Source organism: Phytophthora cinnamomi, assembly GCF_018691715.1.
Source record: "Phytophthora cinnamomi strain GKB4 chromosome Unknown Contig120, whole genome shotgun sequence".
Classification (NCBI taxonomy): domain Eukaryota; phylum Oomycota; class Peronosporomycetes; order Peronosporales; family Peronosporaceae; genus Phytophthora; species Phytophthora cinnamomi.
Window position 1 is genome coordinate 279,511 of NW_027151053.1, and position 16,540 is coordinate 296,050.

At 55.8% G+C, this 16,540-nt stretch overlaps 6 protein-coding genes across 8 annotated transcripts; 3 read left to right on the forward strand and 3 right to left on the reverse strand.

The window, feature by feature from the left end:
• Nucleotides 1–307: 307 nt before the first annotated feature.
• On the reverse strand, nt 308–1,098 carry IUM83_08922 (40S ribosomal protein S29; the record flags this gene model as incomplete). Its single annotated transcript, XM_067933323.1, has 3 exons — nt 308–316; nt 397–561; nt 856–1,098. The coding sequence occupies 3 exons, from the start codon at nt 1,096–1,098 to the stop codon at nt 308–310; spliced, it is 417 nt and encodes a 138-aa protein (XP_067781082.1).
• Nucleotides 1,099–1,846: 748 nt separating this feature from the next.
• IUM83_08923 (Dolichyl-diphosphooligosaccharide-protein glycosyltransferase) lies at nt 1,847–4,617 on the forward strand (the record flags this gene model as incomplete). Its single annotated transcript, XM_067933324.1, has 2 exons — nt 1,847–2,110; nt 2,221–4,617. The coding sequence occupies 2 exons, from the start codon at nt 1,847–1,849 to the stop codon at nt 4,615–4,617; spliced, it is 2,661 nt and encodes an 886-aa protein (XP_067781043.1).
• Nucleotides 4,618–6,993: 2,376 nt separating this feature from the next.
• On the reverse strand, nt 6,994–7,395 carry IUM83_08924 (putative crinkler (CRN) family protein; the record flags this gene model as incomplete). Its single annotated transcript, XM_067933325.1, has 1 exon — nt 6,994–7,395. One exon carries the CDS (start codon nt 7,393–7,395, stop codon nt 6,994–6,996), a length of 402 nt encoding a protein of 133 aa, XP_067781039.1.
• A 399-nt stretch (nt 7,396–7,794) lies between these two features.
• On the reverse strand, nt 7,795–8,808 carry IUM83_08925 (proteasome subunit alpha type 7; the record flags this gene model as incomplete). 2 transcript variants are annotated; one of them, XM_067933326.1, is made up of 4 exons in its annotated part: nt 7,795–7,893; nt 7,990–8,553; nt 8,624–8,702; nt 8,801–8,808. In XM_067933326.1, 4 exons carry the CDS (start codon nt 8,806–8,808, stop codon nt 7,795–7,797), a joined length of 750 nt encoding a protein of 249 aa, XP_067781038.1. The 2 variants fall into 2 exon arrangements, with proteins under 2 accessions (XP_067781038.1, XP_067781037.1); XM_067933327.1 differs by having other exon boundaries at nt 8,618–8,702.
• Nucleotides 8,809–8,987: 179 nt separating this feature from the next.
• IUM83_08926 (Gamma-tubulin complex component 4) lies at nt 8,988–11,731 on the forward strand (the record flags this gene model as incomplete). The annotated part of the gene is made up of 3 exons (XM_067933328.1): nt 8,988–9,496; nt 9,593–10,205; nt 10,277–11,731. 3 exons carry the CDS (start codon nt 8,988–8,990, stop codon nt 11,729–11,731), a joined length of 2,577 nt encoding a protein of 858 aa, XP_067781134.1.
• A 646-nt stretch (nt 11,732–12,377) lies between these two features.
• Nucleotides 12,378–16,490, forward strand: IUM83_08927 (ryanodine-inositol 1,4,5-triphosphate receptor Ca2 channel (RIR-CaC) family protein; the record flags this gene model as incomplete). Of its 2 annotated transcripts, none has more annotated exons than XM_067933329.1 (1): nt 12,378–16,490. In XM_067933329.1, one exon carries the CDS (start codon nt 12,378–12,380, stop codon nt 16,488–16,490), a length of 4,113 nt encoding a protein of 1,370 aa, XP_067781041.1. The 2 variants fall into 2 exon arrangements, with proteins under 2 accessions (XP_067781041.1, XP_067781040.1); XM_067933330.1 differs by having other exon boundaries at nt 14,022–16,490.
• Between the last annotated feature and the right edge of the window lie 50 nt (nt 16,491–16,540).

Below are 16,540 nucleotides of genomic sequence, written 5' to 3' on the forward strand. Positions count from 1 at the left end.
TTCCTGTGTGAAATGAAGCAACGATGGATCGACGGCGCAGACTCGCAGCGTGGGGAGGAGTCTTTTTTGCAATTTAGCTTCATTCGATTACCCGGGTGACGAGGGCGAGCCGCCGAGACGCCGAGACGTCGCGCCGCTTCTCCCTCCTCCAGCTCATCGGAATGCACTAAAATGACGTGTCCTTCGGCGTATCTAAACAACCTCTTTCCATTGCACGCGCAGTCGCAGGCGTCAGCGTCAGCGAGCGCGACTGATCACGCGCGCGTCTCCCCGTCGTCCAGCGAGCGGTTGGCCGACCAATAATAATTTACCGGTACTGCAGTTCACACACACACAAACACGCCGTGAGTCTCTGTTGAGTTTAGCTGCATCGAAGGCGTCCGGCCCTTTATGTACCTTGATGAAGCCAATGTCCGTGGCGCGCTCGCGGAAGCAGCGACGGCACATGTTCAGGTGGTACTTGCGGATCAGGCCACGGGTGGTCTTGCACACGCGGCAGTGGCGCGAGTCCTTGCCGTAGGTGCGGGGGTGGGAGTACGTGAGGTTAGCCATGGTTGCAGACTGCCGGCAGTAACAACACACACACAGGCGCGCGTCAGTCTCTGCATCATTGTCCGTCTAGTGGCTGTGTCAGCGCTGGCTCGGGCGGGTGGGCGGGACGTCAGGGTTTAACGCCTAGATGGCGCAGTGTCATCGCTGTTGAGAGAGGGGTCCTTAGCGCTGTACTAGCTCCTGCTGCGCGACCTGCTGCTCTGCTGTTGCCATTGCACGCTGCTGTCTGCTGCATCCCTAGTCCCCGTCTCCGGCCCTGCCCGCCGTGGCCGCTGCGTCGAGAGGGAGGCGCGAGAGGCTTACCTTCTTCTTGGATAGCTTTGGACAGTAGCAAATGAAGGCCTTGGGCGCTCGGCGCTGGCGGCTCCTCGAAATTACCAAACCAGCCGCGCGCACCAACCATTGCTCCGGGAACCACCCATCTATAGGACCGATTTTAGCCCAATCCACGCACTGGAAGGCGAATTTAGGCGAATCGTTGCCGATGTGTACCAGACATCGATTTGTGTACGGAACCTTAAATTCGGCACTGCTAGAAGGATGCATCGCGGACGCGGTGAGGGGAGTCGGAAGGGAGGAACAACAACTACTGCAGCATCGGGAGCCGTGATATTCAATGCAGCATGTTGATCTTGCTGCCGTACAACTTTAAACGTATCGGTAAATCACTCCTAACGGTCTCGAGGTAGATTGGTTTGTCAATGATGCTGACATCAATTTTGGCGGACGCAGTGCCCCCTGCTAATTCGTTACTCGATAATACACGAAGCCTACCATCAAGGTTAACATCTCGTCTGCTTCTCAACCTGTAAAACTATTCGCTGTCTTTGCATAGCTTTCACGTTAAGTGAAGCCACCTCGACATTAAACTGCGTGAAATCATCGCATCTACACGCAGCAAATAGCGTTCCTGTGGTTGCGCATCCTGGATAACACCACCAAGCATCTTATTACGCAGCAATACGCCGTGAAGGGCGGCTGAGCTCGCCGCATCAGCTTTTCCCCATTCCTTGAACCCATGCTCTTGTACTGTGTAGCAGCATCTTCAACCTTTATCTCGCCTTTTGTAAGTTCCACTCTTGCACCCGAGTTGCTCTCTAAATTCCCGTTCGTAAAAACCCTTTCGTAAAAAGCCCCCGCCGCGTAATTACGCCGTGCTTGAAATGCTGCCCCGATCTTGGCGAGCTGCCGCGTTGATGCCACGTGCATCGAGCCGAGCGGCCCAAAACCGGGAGCGCCGTCACCGTCACAGCCAGAGGCAGTGAAGGCAGCGAAGGCAGCGAGCGAGCGAACCATGGCGCCCAAGCCCAAGTCCAAGAAGGCGGCCGCCTCCGCCTCGGACGACTCCGAGAGCGAGACCCCCAACGTGGCCGAGGCCCCGGCCGCCGCCAAGCCCGTCGACTCGAGCCGCCTCGTGTTCGGCGTGGACCTGGACGACCCGCGCGACGCCGAGGACGACGAGACGGCGCTGGCCCCCGTGGCCAAGTACGCCATCCTGTCCATGATCTGCCTCATGTCCTTCGCCATCCGCCTCTTCGCCGTCGTGCGCTACGAATCCGTACGTGAAACACACCAACAACAGCAAAAATCCGTGTCAATGCGGATAAATGCAGTTTATCCCGCATGTTTAGGCAGATAGTTGACGTTGCGTGTGTCGTGCGGCTGCAGGTGATCCACGAGTTCGACCCGTACTTCAACTTCCGCACGACCAAGTACCTGGCGTCCGAGGGCTTCCTCGAGTTCCTCGACTGGTTCGACGACCGCGCGTGGTACCCGCTGGGCCGCATCATCGGCGGCACCATCTACCCGGGGCTCATGTACACGGCGGCGCTCGTGTACTGGGTGCTCAACCTGCTCAACATCTCCATCAACGTGCGCAACACGTGCGTGTTCCTGGCGCCGCTCTTCGCGGCCAACACGGCCATCGCCAGCTACCTGCTGACCAAGGAGGTGACCAAGCGCTCGAGCGCCGGGCTCCTGGCCGCCGCCTTCGCGGGCATCGTGCCGTCGTACATCTCCCGCTCGGTCGGCGGCTCGTACGACAACGAAGGCGTCGCCATCTTCGCGCTCATCTTCGTCTTCTACCTCTGGATCAAGGCCGTGCACACGGGATCCATGTTCTGGTCGGCGGCCTGCGCGCTCGCGTACTTCTACATGGTGGCGGCCTGGGGCGGCTACGTGTTCATCATCAACATGATCCCCATCTACGTGCTGGTGATGATCTTCGCCGGCCGCTACACCCCGCGCCTGTACATCGCCTACTCGACGTTTTACGCCCTGGGCAGCCTCATGGCCATGCAGGTGCCCTTTGTGGGCTTCAACGTTATCAAGCAGGCCGAGTGCGCCGGCTCGCACGGCGTCTTCGTGCTGCTGCAGGTGTACTGCTTCGTCAACTGGCTGCGTAATTACATCTCGGCCGCGTCGTTCCGCCGTCTTGTACTGGTGGGTGCCGGCCTGCTGGTCTCGGGTGTTGCGCTCGCGCTGGTGGTTCTGCAGCTGATGGGCAAGGTGCAGTGGACCGGTCGTAGTCTGACCCTGCTGGACCCGACGTACGCGTCCAAGTACATCCCTATTATTGCCTCGGTGAGCGAGCACCAGCCCACCACCTGGACGTCCTACTTCTTCGACCTGCACGTCCTGGTGCCCTTCGCCCCGGTTGGTCTGTACTTCCTGTTCCAGAACCTGACGGACGGCGGCATTTTCGTTATCCTGTACGGCACGGTCGCCTGGTACTTCGCCGGCGTCATGGTGCGTCTTATGCTTACGCTGGCGCCCATTGCCTGCATCCTTGGTGCTGTGGGTATTTCGTCCACGCTCCGCAAGTTCATGGGTGTACTGGCCCGTCCGTCGACGTTCGTTGTGCAGAAGGACGGTGTGCAGCCTGTGCCCAAGCTCCTCGCTCTGGGTGTTGTAGGCGGTCTGCTGCTTATGATGCTCAGCTACACCTTCCACGCTACCTACGTGTCCTCGATGGCGTACTCGTCGCCGAGTATTGTGATTGAGGCCGGTCGTACGCACACGGGTGAGCGCGTGAACTTCGATGACTACCGTGAGGCGTACTTCTGGCTGCGTCAGAACACCGACGCTAACGCCAAGATCATGTCGTGGTGGGACTACGGCTATCAGATGTCGGCCATGGCTAACCGCACGGTTATCGTGGACAACAACACGTGGAACAACACTCACATCGCTACGGTGGGCCGCGCTCTGGCCTCGACCGAGGAGGACGCGTACCCGATCCTGCAGAGTCTGGACGTGGATTACGTCCTGGTCATTTTCGGTGGTGTGACCGGCTACAGCTCGGATGACATTAACAAGTTCCTCTGGCCCGTGCGTATCGGTTCTGGAGTGTACCCGGACGACATGCCGGCTGAGCGTGACTACTACTCGGCCGCTGGCAGCTTCGACGTGGGTCCGGGTGGCTCGAAGGTGCTGCACAACTGCCTGGCGTACAAGCTGTGCTACTACCGCTTCGGCGAGGTGATGACGGACTACCAGCGTCCTCCTGGCTTTGACCGTGCTCGTAACACGGAGGTGGGTGTGAAGAACATCAAGCTGACGCACCTGGAAGAGGCGTTCACGTCGGAGCATTGGATCGTGCGTATTTTCAAGGTGAAGAAGCAGCCCAACGTTGAGTCCACGACTGCCGTCAAGAAGGCGCGTCTGTCCGAAGCCGCGGCTGAGGAGAAGGACATCTCGAAGGAGAAGACCCGCTTCCTGGGCTGCACCACCGGCGAGGACATGCTGGGCAACGACCGCGTCTACGCCGGCGGCCCCAGCGGCGCCAACTTCAACCTTGCTCTGCACCACGCCAAGGAGAAGGGCAAGCGCTACTTCGCCATCGCCCGTGTCTCCGGCGAGGGCCACGCTTTCGCCTTCAACAAGCTTCCCGTGAACGAAGCGGACATGGACGGCAACGACGAGGGCTGCATGCGCCCATGCAAGGACTCGAACTCGCACTCGTGTGGCTGTGCGGACGCTGGCTGCACGGACATGAACGTTGGTCCGGGCAAGGGCCAGGAGCACAACCGCCGTTGGGCCGTCTACGAGCGCGAGACGAACTAAACCATCACCCGACGCTAGCTGCGTTAGCTCTTCCCACTGCTTTTTGTTTAGTTCTTTGACTGTGGTTGGATAGATGCTGAAGATGCTTGTCAGTCGGTAGCTGCTGAGGCTTCGACGAAGAACTGTAAACGGTTGAAGTTGAAAAACGGAGCAAGCAAGCAGCACGGCAACCTAGTGGTAAACAACACAGATAATACAAGCAACTCATGATATCCGTGCAGCTTTTTCAAAATGCAAACTACTAGTACTAGTTGTAGTATATCATATCAGAACACTTCAATCAAACATCGATGGTCACGCGCGTCGTAGTATCAATTAGTAGTATCAATTTGTAAGTTAGCTGGGATGAAGCTGGTGGCGTGTGCTATCATCGGGGACGGGAGACTCTTCACGGTGATGATAGAGAGTTTCCTGTCAGTGGGAGATCTCATGAACATGATCAAGGAGAAATCATCACGTGCAAGGCGGCAAGTCTGTCGCTGTATCTCGCTAAGAAGGAGAACAATGCCTGGCTGAAGGAAAGCGACCCCGACGCTCTTCTGTGTTCGTACGAGCAGGCATCGAAGCACATTGTCTGGCTGAAGGAAAGCGACCCCAACGCTCTTCGGTGTTCGTACGAGCAGGCATCGAAGCACATTGTTCTCCTTCTTAGCAAGATACAGCGACAGACTTGCCGCCTTGCACGTGATGATTTCTCCTTGATCATGTTCATGAGATCTCCCACTGACAGGAAACTCTCTATCCTCACCGTGAAGAGTCTCCCGTCCCCGATGATAGCACACGCCACCAGCTTCATCCCAGCTAACTTACAAATTGATACTACTAATTGATGCTACGACGCGCGTGACCATCGATAATGAGAAGCTCAGTGTCTTGCATGCGTATCTGGGTATTGTGACCAGAGCGTTTGAGATTGAAGGAGCAGGAAAGCGACGTCACTTAATTCTCCCTGTGCTTGCCTGAGTCTGCAATCTTTTCGATGGAGGGGCTCGAATTCTCGAAAAAGAACTATAATGGGCAACCGTGTTCACGGAAAAGCACATTTCGATTTTGTGTTTGAATATGGCTGTACACGGTTTGTGTCATTGTGCCAGAGCTAAGTGATTTCGAGCAGGGCGTCGCTCAAGCTTGCGTTGGGGCCGAAGTTCTTGCAGATATCAAAGGCTTGGCAAAAGTTTACGCTATCCTCACGGATTTCGTGGAGTGGTATTTTCTGAGAAGTTTAAACGATAAGATCGAGCGAAACCCGGTGGTAACGTTGCATTTGGAAGATGGTGCGCCTACGTACCAGTCATTAAAGTATGTTGCTGAGAGGATTTACTCCATGCTGTCAGACGTCAATTAGCTCTGAGCCTGAGCACCATGAATGTAAGCAGATAACACGTCTTTTCTGACACTTCGTCGAACTTCATGCGAGTCTTATCAGGTCACGCAGCGATATTTAGGTTGGTATGTTCAAGATCGGCAGTGTTTTTCCAAATGCTATACACTGAATACAAGGTTGTCGAAGGCGAGGAATAACGAGTAAATGTTGAGAGCTTAAAATTTATAGTAGTGCCCGAGGGCAATTACGACAATATGTTATGAACCACAGGCTACAACATCTAATGTTGCATTCTCTCTCGATGACTTGTCTCGTTAACTGTCTCTAAATACGAGATGAAAAACTCCGGGACATCACAAGACCCTCAAATGCACGATCTCACCAAACTCACGATACTTAATCTTCGTCAGCCAAGATGGAATAAATCATCTCTGCTATAACCTCCACAGACTCGCGCGTAGGTATTCCGTTCTCCAGACGAATCGATATCTCCCGGGTTCTCTCCACTCTGTCGTTGTAAGATTTCATGAAATACCACTGCATGAAACTCGTGACGATGCTGTACACTATCGGCGAGCCCTCAACATCCGCGAGAATTTCGCTCCCAACGAAAGCCCGTGGTCATAATCCCTTCGTTTGGCTTCGACGATGCACACGCGCTTGTCACCACGCTGAAGCACAATCTCAAATGCCCCGTCGGCATGAACTCGTTTCCCGACTATAGGTGATTCAGCTCGCATTTGGACATCGCCGTTGAAAAGAACGCACACGCTGGCAAGCAGGGGAACGATAAAGTGTAGCCGCGTTGCTTCGCTCGAACTCTCGATTAGCGGGAGACGTTAGCCAGCACACCAAGATATTGGTGCAGCACTCCGAGTTTTTCATCTGCAACACGCTTGGATCCTTGAATATAGATCCGCTCTCCTATCAGCCCTTTGACATCATTGAACGACACATCCGATATGCCCGTAAAACCGTTGGCCTTCGCTTTCTTGTTTCTGGCGAACGCAATATTCATCTCGTCCCATTTTCGTTTGCGAAGCGGATCCGGATCATTTTGTGGAGCTCGAGTTGCATCCCCGGAAAAGCCACACAAGCACATGGATCACATCCTCATCAACTTCTTCTTCTTCTATGTCTGGGAAACCGAACGCAGCGTCGTCGACACGCCGGAGCACACCCATCTTATTCTCGTCGTTCATGATCCGGACGGCCCCAGGTGGAAGCTCACCTGCTATCAACCTTCTCGCGTCGGGGTCGCTTTCCTTCAGCCAGCCATCGCTCTTCTTAGCGAGATAGAGCGTTAGAGATGTAGCCTCGCACGTGATAATCGACGGGCTCGTTTCCTTGATCAATTGTGCGAGATAGCTCACCCTTGCGTAGTTCTCGGCCCTCACGGTGAAGAGTAGCCCGTGTCCGATAACAACGTACGCCACTACCTTGGTGCCTGGCATGCTCGCGACTGCACTCGCCTATGTATAATGAGTCTCAATCCTTCATCTGCCTCAGACGTGGTCGCTATTCATCGAACCAATAAAGTGAACCACAACCTGATGTTGTTGGTCGGCAGTGAACACGGTTGAAGTTGGAAAGTAGAGCAAGCAGGCAGCACGGCCTATCTAGTGGTAAACAACACAAACAATACAAACACCCATGATACCTGTGCAGACTGTTGCTGTCAAATGTAAACTCGATGCGTAGCACGCGCACACTGGTTGATTTATGCTGCCTGGCCTGGCCGCCCCTGAGTAGCAGCTTATGGGCTCACTGACTTATCCGCTCCCACTTCGTTCAGCTCCGCACAAGGCGCATTCCGTTCTCACGGGTGCGGTGCGTTCCTCCACTCACTTGATCTAAGCAGAAGACTTGCTCTCGCCGCTCGCCTGGCGCGCCGCCTCCTTCTCGGCTTCAATCTGATCGCAGAGCTCGTTCACCTTGTCGTCCGCAAGCGGCTATCACCAATAACAACAAAAACAGCACATAAAAACTCAAGTCAATCTACGCGTTGAATGAACGCAGCTCTCCAGCAGCTTCTGCAGCCCACGCACCGACACCTTGCCGCCCGTTCGCACGACGACGATCTCGATGTTCTTGCTGCCGGACTCGACGACCTCCAGCAGCGCCTTGATGGCGAGGCCCACGGCCTCGTCCTCCGTGGCGTCCTCCACGTAGTTCTTCTCGAGGAACTCGCGGATGTTGGTCGAGTTGCGGCCCATGGCGTTGGCCTTCCAGGCCGAGAACGTGCCCGACGGGTCCGTCTGGTACAGCTGGGGCACGCCCTGGTCGTTGCAGCCGGCGATGAGCATGGAGATGCCGAAGGGCCGCACGCCGCCGCGCTGCGTGTACTTCTGCTGCACGCGCGCGACGTAGCGCGCCACGTACTCGACGGACGGCGCGTCCTCCACCGTGAGGCGGTAGCTCTGGCACTCGAGTCGCGCCTTGTTCACCAGCACGCGGGCGTCGGCCGTGAGCCCCGCGAAGGCGATGGAGATGTGGTCGTCCACCTTGCAGATCTTGCGCACCGTGCGCGGGTCCTGCAGCTTGGCCGTCTCCTTGCGCTCCACGGCCAGCACCACGGCGTTCTTGCCGCGCACGCCCACGACCACGGCGCCCTGCAGCGCATATAATTAGTTCGTTAGACCCACGTGTATACTATACACTGGAAAAAATGTATACACGCGCCTTCTTCACAGCTTCCATGGCGTATTCCACCTGGAACAGGTGTCCGTCGGGCGAGAAGACGGTGATGGCGCGGTCGTATCTAGCCGCAACAGTATACACAACACAGGTCAGTGTCTAAGGGAGGTATACACGCAACGTGCGCAGCGATAGACGCGCTCGTTCGACGAGGAGACCCACCTGGACATGGTCTTCCTTTCTTCCTCCTCTTTAGTATCAAATAGCTCTCTGGATCCAAGGGGGAGAGCTAGCTATCTTTTTTCTATCCGGATAAAATCCGTTATCCGGATAATCGTTTGTTTTTTTTCGCCAATCACGTGGAAGGTGTCGGGCTTGAAGCCATTTTCGCATTATTGCCCAAACCAGTATGCACCACGAGCTGTTCCTGGCGCTGCTGGGCCACGCGGGCGACGTGGTGGAGCGCCGCGCCGACGGCTTCTTCGTGCGCCAGGACGCGGCCTTCCTGTCGCAGGCGCAGCGCAGCGTGCTGGACCGCCTGCTGCGCCTGGGCTTCTGCTGCTGGACGCTCGAGCGCTTCGTGCGCCAGGCGCCGGCGCTGCCGGGCGCGTTCCTGCACGCGCTGGCGCAGGCCGTGGAGCGCCAGCTGCAGCGCTACGCGGACGCCGTGGTGGCTCTGGAGGCCAAGGCGCTGCGGGCCAGCGCCGTCTTTCCGGTGTCCAACCTCGTGTTCGAGCTCGAGGAGTTCGTGGAGGTGCTGCCCGAGCTCTGCGCGCTGGTGCGCAGGCTCACGGACGCTCAGCAGGACGGCAGCTGCGTCAAAGGGGTCAGATTGCTGAGTATTTTGCACCAAAGCACGAGCTCCGGCTTCCCCAGAGTGCGGAAGGCCATGCAGGAACTGCTATACTCGTGTCATAGGTAGGATACTTTTTTTTGTTTTTTTTGTTTTTGCTTTGGAAATTGGATTTTTTGACGTGGTTTTGGATGTTTTCTTTATTTATTTTAATATGGTAGGGTGCTGTTTAAGCAGGTGCTGGCGTGGATGGTGTATGGGGAAGTGGTGGACCCGTACAAGGAGTTTTTCGTCAAGAAGCAGGAGGATGTGGCCGGTGCGACGTTGATTCAGGACACGGGTGATGCGGTGCTGTGGCACCAGCAGTTCGTGATGGATTTGGAGGCCGTGCCGCTCGACTATTTTCCCACGTCGGTGGCCGAGAGCGTGTTCGTGATCGGCAAGGCGGTGCATATCCTGACGCGAGCCAACCAGTTCTCCCCGAGGGAGGTGCAGGATGTTGTCACGGCGATCTCGGCCTTGGCGAGGCGACCTGTGTTTGATGTCGTGGCGGTTGAACATGAAGTGGAGAAAGTGCGCCGACACGTTGCGGGGCGACTGCATGAGGAGGTTGTGGTCAAGTCGGACTTTGTTGGGTACCTGCACGTGCTGAAGGGCTTTTTCCTGCTGTCGCGTGGGGAAGTATTCCAGACGTTCATTGAGCGGAGTTTTGACATGATGCTCGTGAAGCCGACGTCGAAGTCTGAAGAAGACGTTAATCACGGTGTCTGGCGAGAAATTGTGCGCGAGTTAATACCGGAAGATGAACCGTGGGCGAGGGACTTCGACATGCAGGTTAGTTGGATATTGTATGGGTTTGTTGTGGAGGTTACTCTGGATCTAATTTGCCGGTTTTTGATGCTTAGCTTCCGCTCCAAACATTTGCGTTGAAAGGGTTTCCTTCAACCGACGATTTACTCCTCGCTAATGTGTCACGAGGTTCCAGTGGTAATTTCCTTGCAATGGACTCTTCCTTAGTCGGACAACCTCGCACGCAAGGCGAGCCTGGGGTAGAAGAAAGCGGCTCCGTGTGGTGGCGGCAGGCGCAGATGGATGGAGCCTCTTTTTCAACCGAGTTTTCGCTGCAATGGGGGCAAAATGCGTTTTGGCGCGGGAGCCACCGTGCAGCTCTGTTGCTCCGAAATGAAGGCCCGTTGGGGCCTGCCACATTAGTGAATGGTTCATTTGAGCTTGATGACTCACGTGCCTTCTACGTGAGTATCGACCTTGCAATCGAGCATCTCCCGGGAAATATGAACGGAATGCGCATAATGGCTCAAGTCAAGCCGTCGTGCGTGGGTGAAAGTGGAGTGCAATCTTCGCCGGTCGTAGAGATTCCGATGGCTGACGGGAACAACCCATCACTTCGGGTTCGTATCCAGTACGCTCGCCAAGAAGTCACCATGACGTCGTCAAAGCAGGTCATGTACAAGAAAGTGATTGCCGTTGTCGTCAATGACGTGCTGTTGCTCGAGACGCAGTTTGATCTCCAGCAAGCCCTTCGATTGCACGCCGCTGCAGGCGAGTATTGGATGGGACTCGGTTTTTCGTCGTTAGTGCGGCTCACAGAATGGAGTTTGGACAAATACTCAGCCAAGACGAGCTGGCGAGAAGGTAGCGGAACCAACCTGAAGGAAAACAACAATGTGGTGACACCGCGCGAGCTCTGGCACGCGCTAAATCTGCGTTGCAATGTGCGCTGGCCGCTGCAGTTGCTCGTCACACCCGACCTACTGCGCTCATACGGGCACCTGTTCCAGTTCTGCTTTCGGCTGAAGCGTGTCGCCCACGCTCTCGAGCTGGCCTGGAAGAGCAGCACCCTGCGCTCGAAAGGCACCACCGGTAAAGGTAGTGCAACGTTCGCCGCTGCTGGTGCCCTGCGCATCCGAATGAGCTTCGTCGTGCGCACGCTCGAGCTACACTTCCAGGTGTTTGTGATTGAGGGCAAGTTCAAGCAGTGCGTGGAGCAGATCGAGTCCGCCGGCGACTTCGACCGCGCCAAGCGCGTTCACGAGACCTTCGTGGCGAGCATCGTCAAGAGCTGCTACGTGCACACGAAGACCGTGGCATCGGCACTCGACGAGTTGCTGGGCTGCTGCTGGCAGTTCGCCGAGTACATTCTGCAGCAAGACGCCGCAGCGGACGGCGATGGCGAGCTCTCCGCGGACCGCATCGCCCTGCTGGACCAGGACTTCCACCGCCGGTTCGAGTTCCTTTACAGCGTGCTGCAGATTTCCGAGGCCCGCGAGCTGCTGTTCCTGCTGGACAGCAACGGTTTCTTCGCGGCAGAGCGCGAGCGCAGGAAGCAGCAGCAGCACTAGTGACCAGTGGCAGGCGATCAGTGAATGAGACCAACTCACTACCCAGCGGCCGTTGTGGTAGTTGCAGCCGCGATATCCATCCACCCGGTGGATTTTCTGAGATTATGACAGCGAAGCAGACCGCATTGGCTGGTCGAGGACCATGATCTTGCTGCCCGCGCGTCTTTCAGGCCCCGTCGGCTCTGCGTCACGTCCAGATGTGTGCACGTATCGAGTCGCCACTGTTCGGTGGCGCCAAGGTCCAGTGGGGCCAGCCAGGTTTTCAGTGCTCGATCAGCTTGTGTCACGATCCCTAGCAAATGGCCCGAAGCCGTCAGCAGGTGACGACGAAATGCATGGCGCCCAGCGTACTGTGTAGAGCTCTGTCCGCAGGCACGTGTGTCAAAGTATCCGCCGGCCGGCAGACTGTGGCGGCAGCACATGATATCGCCCCAACTTTTTTTCGTAACGGCTAATTTGTGTGGCGCTAGCTTCCCAGCTGGGCTAGATGAGCTCTGGCTCGTTTGCCGCAGCGGGCAGAGCTTCATGCATTAGAGGAAACGCCTCCAGCCTGCACCACGCGCGACCAGTGTCACTGGTGCAGCGTAACGACCGGCGTGGCGACCGCGGATCAGCTGCGTAAGTGAGCAGCATTCCGACCCCGTCGTTGCAGCTGCAGGACCAGCCAGCCGACGAGAGCGCCGTGCTGCTGGAAGCTTCCTACGCCCTCATGGAGGACGCCGCGGGGCATCCGACGGGCAGTCGTGCCTCCAAGTCGGAGCTCCTGGCCGTGCACGGAGATTATGCGCAGGACGCCGGCGACAGCAAGAGGGAGTGCAGGTGGTGGACGTGCTGCTGGTGGAGACGCGCTCACCACGCGGCGGAGAAGTCGCTGGGCGTCGAGGCCAGCGAGGAGCGCAGCGCCAGCCGAATGAGCGTCAGCACGAGGCCCAAGACGCACGACCAGTTGGTGGCGGCCAGACAGCTCAAGCAGCAGATCGCACACTACTCCACCATGCGCGTGCACATGAAGCGCGTGCAGTTGTGTCTCGAGCAGGAGAAGCGCAACAAATTCTACAAGGAACTCGTGGTGTACCTGTGCTTCTTGGGCGTGATCATGGCGGCGCTCTTGACGCTGCCGGTGCATTTCCCGTACGAGCAGAACTCGGCGCTGGACAATACGTACTTCCAGGAACAGCTACCAAACACAACGTACGCAAAAAGCTTCTACGATGTCGGTAACGAAGGCGAGATGTGGCAGTGGGCTAGTGGTCCTATGCTCTACCAGTTCTATGAGCCCCCGATTCGGAATAGCCGCGCCATTGGCAGCATTCTGATGCGAACAGGGCAAGTGAAAGGTGCGCTCTGTAGCCAGACTACTAGCCGAAGTGACTTCGTCATGTTTACGGATGAAGTTTGCTATCCGGAATACTCGGCTAGTAGCGAGATGAAGGAAGCGTACGGTAACGACAGCGGCGTGCTTCGTGCACAATACCAGTGGACTAGCGGGCTGAGTAAGTTGTTGCGTTCCGAGACATTCAAACCGGGGCTGGTTAGCCGCGAAATGGACTACGGTCACGGTGGATACGTGGTATACCTCCCGCGTGACAATTACACTGCAGCCACTGCATTGGTCACGCAGTTGCAGAGCGACTTCATTCAAGATGGCACGCGATACATGGCGTCGACGTTCGCGTTCTATAACGCACGCAGCAACATTTTCTCGCACGTACAAGGCCTTTTCGAGATGAGTAACACGGATTACATGCAAGTTACGGGCCGCATCAAGAGCTTCCGCATGCTGGCAAGCTACAGAGATACTGGAGACTTTCTGGAAGCCAACGCGCTCGTGATAGTGCTAGTCATCGCCACAGCCCTTCTTGTCTACCGCGAGATTTCAGACGTGCGGAACTATGGGCTACGCAAGTACGTGCAATCTCTCTGGAATCTCCTCGATATGCTGCAGCTCGTGCTGCTGGCAGTTTTCATCACCCACTGGGTACAATTCATCGTGAGGTCGGAAAACTTGCGCGACGATCTGTACCGTGTCGGTGATATGGATTGCTCAGGCCCTGCGCACGACCAGGAGATGGCTCGAGAGTGCTTTGTGGATATTGAGTCTCTAGCGTGGCTGTCACGCTCGGTTACAAACTATGCTGCAGCACTTGGATTAGTGTCCGTGGCGATCGTGTTCAAGTACTTGCGACTAAATTCGCGTCTGAATCTGCTGTGGCGCACGCTTCGCTTCGCTGCAAAGGACTTGCTCGCGTTTGTGATTATTTTTTTCACCATCTTCTTTGGGTTTGCTGTCATGGGCTTCCTTACTTTCGGCACAGCTGTCCAGCAGTACCATTCTCTATCGGTATCGCTGACAAGTTGCTTCCAGATGCTGCTGGGTGCATTCGACTATGAAGAGATCTACGTCGCTAACCCTACCATGGCCGCTATCTTCTTTTTCAGCTTTATGATTTCTATCTACCTCATTTGCGTGAATATGTTCATTGCCATTATGAGCGAATACTACTCGCTGGCTCAGAACGAAAAGAAGACCCTCGAAGAAAACAAGCGCAATCTGGCAGTCGCTACCAAAGACGGCGACGAGGATGACGAAGACTTTCGCGACTCGCTTCAGTTCATGGACGTTGAGTATGATCTGGCTAAGCAGACCAAGAATTACATTAATGGATTGCGTGTACGCGTGAAGATGCCACCAGTCAAGGATGCGAGCTCGTTGTACAACACGGAACAACTCGTACTCTGTGGCTTCCAGCGTGTACTGCTTGTAGATTACGACTATTTAATGGCTGAGCGCAAGCGTCTACGCCGAAAGTTCCGGGCGTGTGTGCACCTTATTATGGTCTGCGGTGATCTGATGCGGCAGAACGATCCAGATTTCACCATGCACGTCGAGATGGAATTTGTCAATGAGCTTGCTCGCCCACGGGCTGACTCGACAGACTCCTTTGCGGATCTCGTCGAGTTCCCTGTGACATACGTTCCTATTTCATCGTCGCTGGCCAACACAGTGGAGATTCTCAAGCGTTTGAAACCTGGCATGTCAATTGAAATTGATGATGGCTCGCTTACCAAGGATCAGATCACACTGGAGGTCCTAGGAGACCAGGACGAGTATGTTCCATCGCGCTTTAAGCGACGCCATCCTACTGGAGACCAATCTGATGACTACGATGGAAGTAGCAATGCTGACGTGTTCCGTGTACGAATCAGTGAAAACACCAGCACCACTGACATGTATGGAAGCAGTCGCAGCGGCGAGGGTCCCTTTGGACTGCGCCACAATCACCCGAATATTGGTGGAGCAAACCATATCCGCGCTTGCCGGGTCCTGTACAATGGCAATGCGTTGCTGGACGGCAACGAAATGTGCATTATGCCACGATCGACGTGGTTCCGCTACTTTACTGGCTACGTTGGATGGGGCTACATCAAGCGGCTTCTCTCGTGCAAGCGAAAGAAAAAGAAAACGCACCGTCTTGTGACAGACGCGGATGTCGATCGGCTCATCAACGAGAGCTTCGCCGCACCTGGACGCGGTATTTCGTGTAGGTTTGATGAACTCGTGCGCAACTTCCGCATGTTTATCGCCAAGAAGGTGCACAAGCGTCGTCTCCGCATCCCTAACCTGGAGGACCGCATCTTTCAGGAGGTTATCACGTTCCTGGAGCGGTTTCCATCGGCGCTTACTCCTTTAGACAAGCGTGAATTGGAAGGCTACAAGTACACGCCACAGCCAGTGGACACCCGCCGCATTCGGCTCCCCCACTCTATCAACCTTCTTGCGGAACTTCTATCACAGAATGCACATGAAGTTTGGGCTGTGGGCCGAATTAACCAGGGCTGGCGCTGGGGCACTCAGCGTGACAACGACAAAAAACTTCATCCCGATCTTGTACCGTACGAAGCTCTCACTGAACAGGACAAGCAGTACGATCGCGACACGTCCATGTCAGCACTGAAGGTTATTACGGCTCTAGGCTATGTGCTGGAGCCCCCATCCAGCAACGAAGAACAGTTTGACGGATTCGAGTTTGGCACCGAGGCGACGGAACCCGGCGGCACATACGAGCCAAAGCCAATCCCGACTGACGATGTTAAGGTACCCCCACACCTGCGCTCTGTGATCGAGCTTCTCGCTGAAAACACGCACGAGGTATGGGCGCAGATGCGCATGGAGCAAGGCTGGAAGTTTGGACCGCGGCGAAATGATGCTAAGAAGGAGCACAACGGACTGGTCCCGTACATTTACCTCACGCAAGACGAGAAGCAAATGGACCGCAACACGGCCATGCAGACGGTGAAGTTGATCTTGCGGTTTGGTTTCAATTTTGTGCACAAGGATCAACGTACGCGCGGAGGCAAGAAGAAGCACTCGGGTCACATCAAGGTGGTTGGTCGCAACGACAACGCTGAGGCGCACAACGTGAGTGAGGCGGTGTCGCTGGCGCGCAGTACTACTCGCGCCAAGCGTGCATTCCTAGGCCGCAGTGGCCGGCCATTCTCCAGCATTCGGTCAGGCTCTACCAACAGTCTCTTCTCCATGAACTCGACAGGTTCGGATAATGCCGCGTCTCAAGAATCCCAACAGCAGAGAGTTGCTGAAGCTCACGCGCGCCTAATTGCAGCTACTTCGTCGTCTGCGATAACTACCGAGTCCTCTGGTGACATCGCGATGCCGCTCGCATCGTTCCAATCCATGAACTCAGCGGATTCGTTCGACTCGCCAAAAGATGGCGACAGTTCTAACAACACAAAGCAGTAGACACCTAAGATGGATTCAAGACACGTACATTACCAAGCACACTGAGTGCC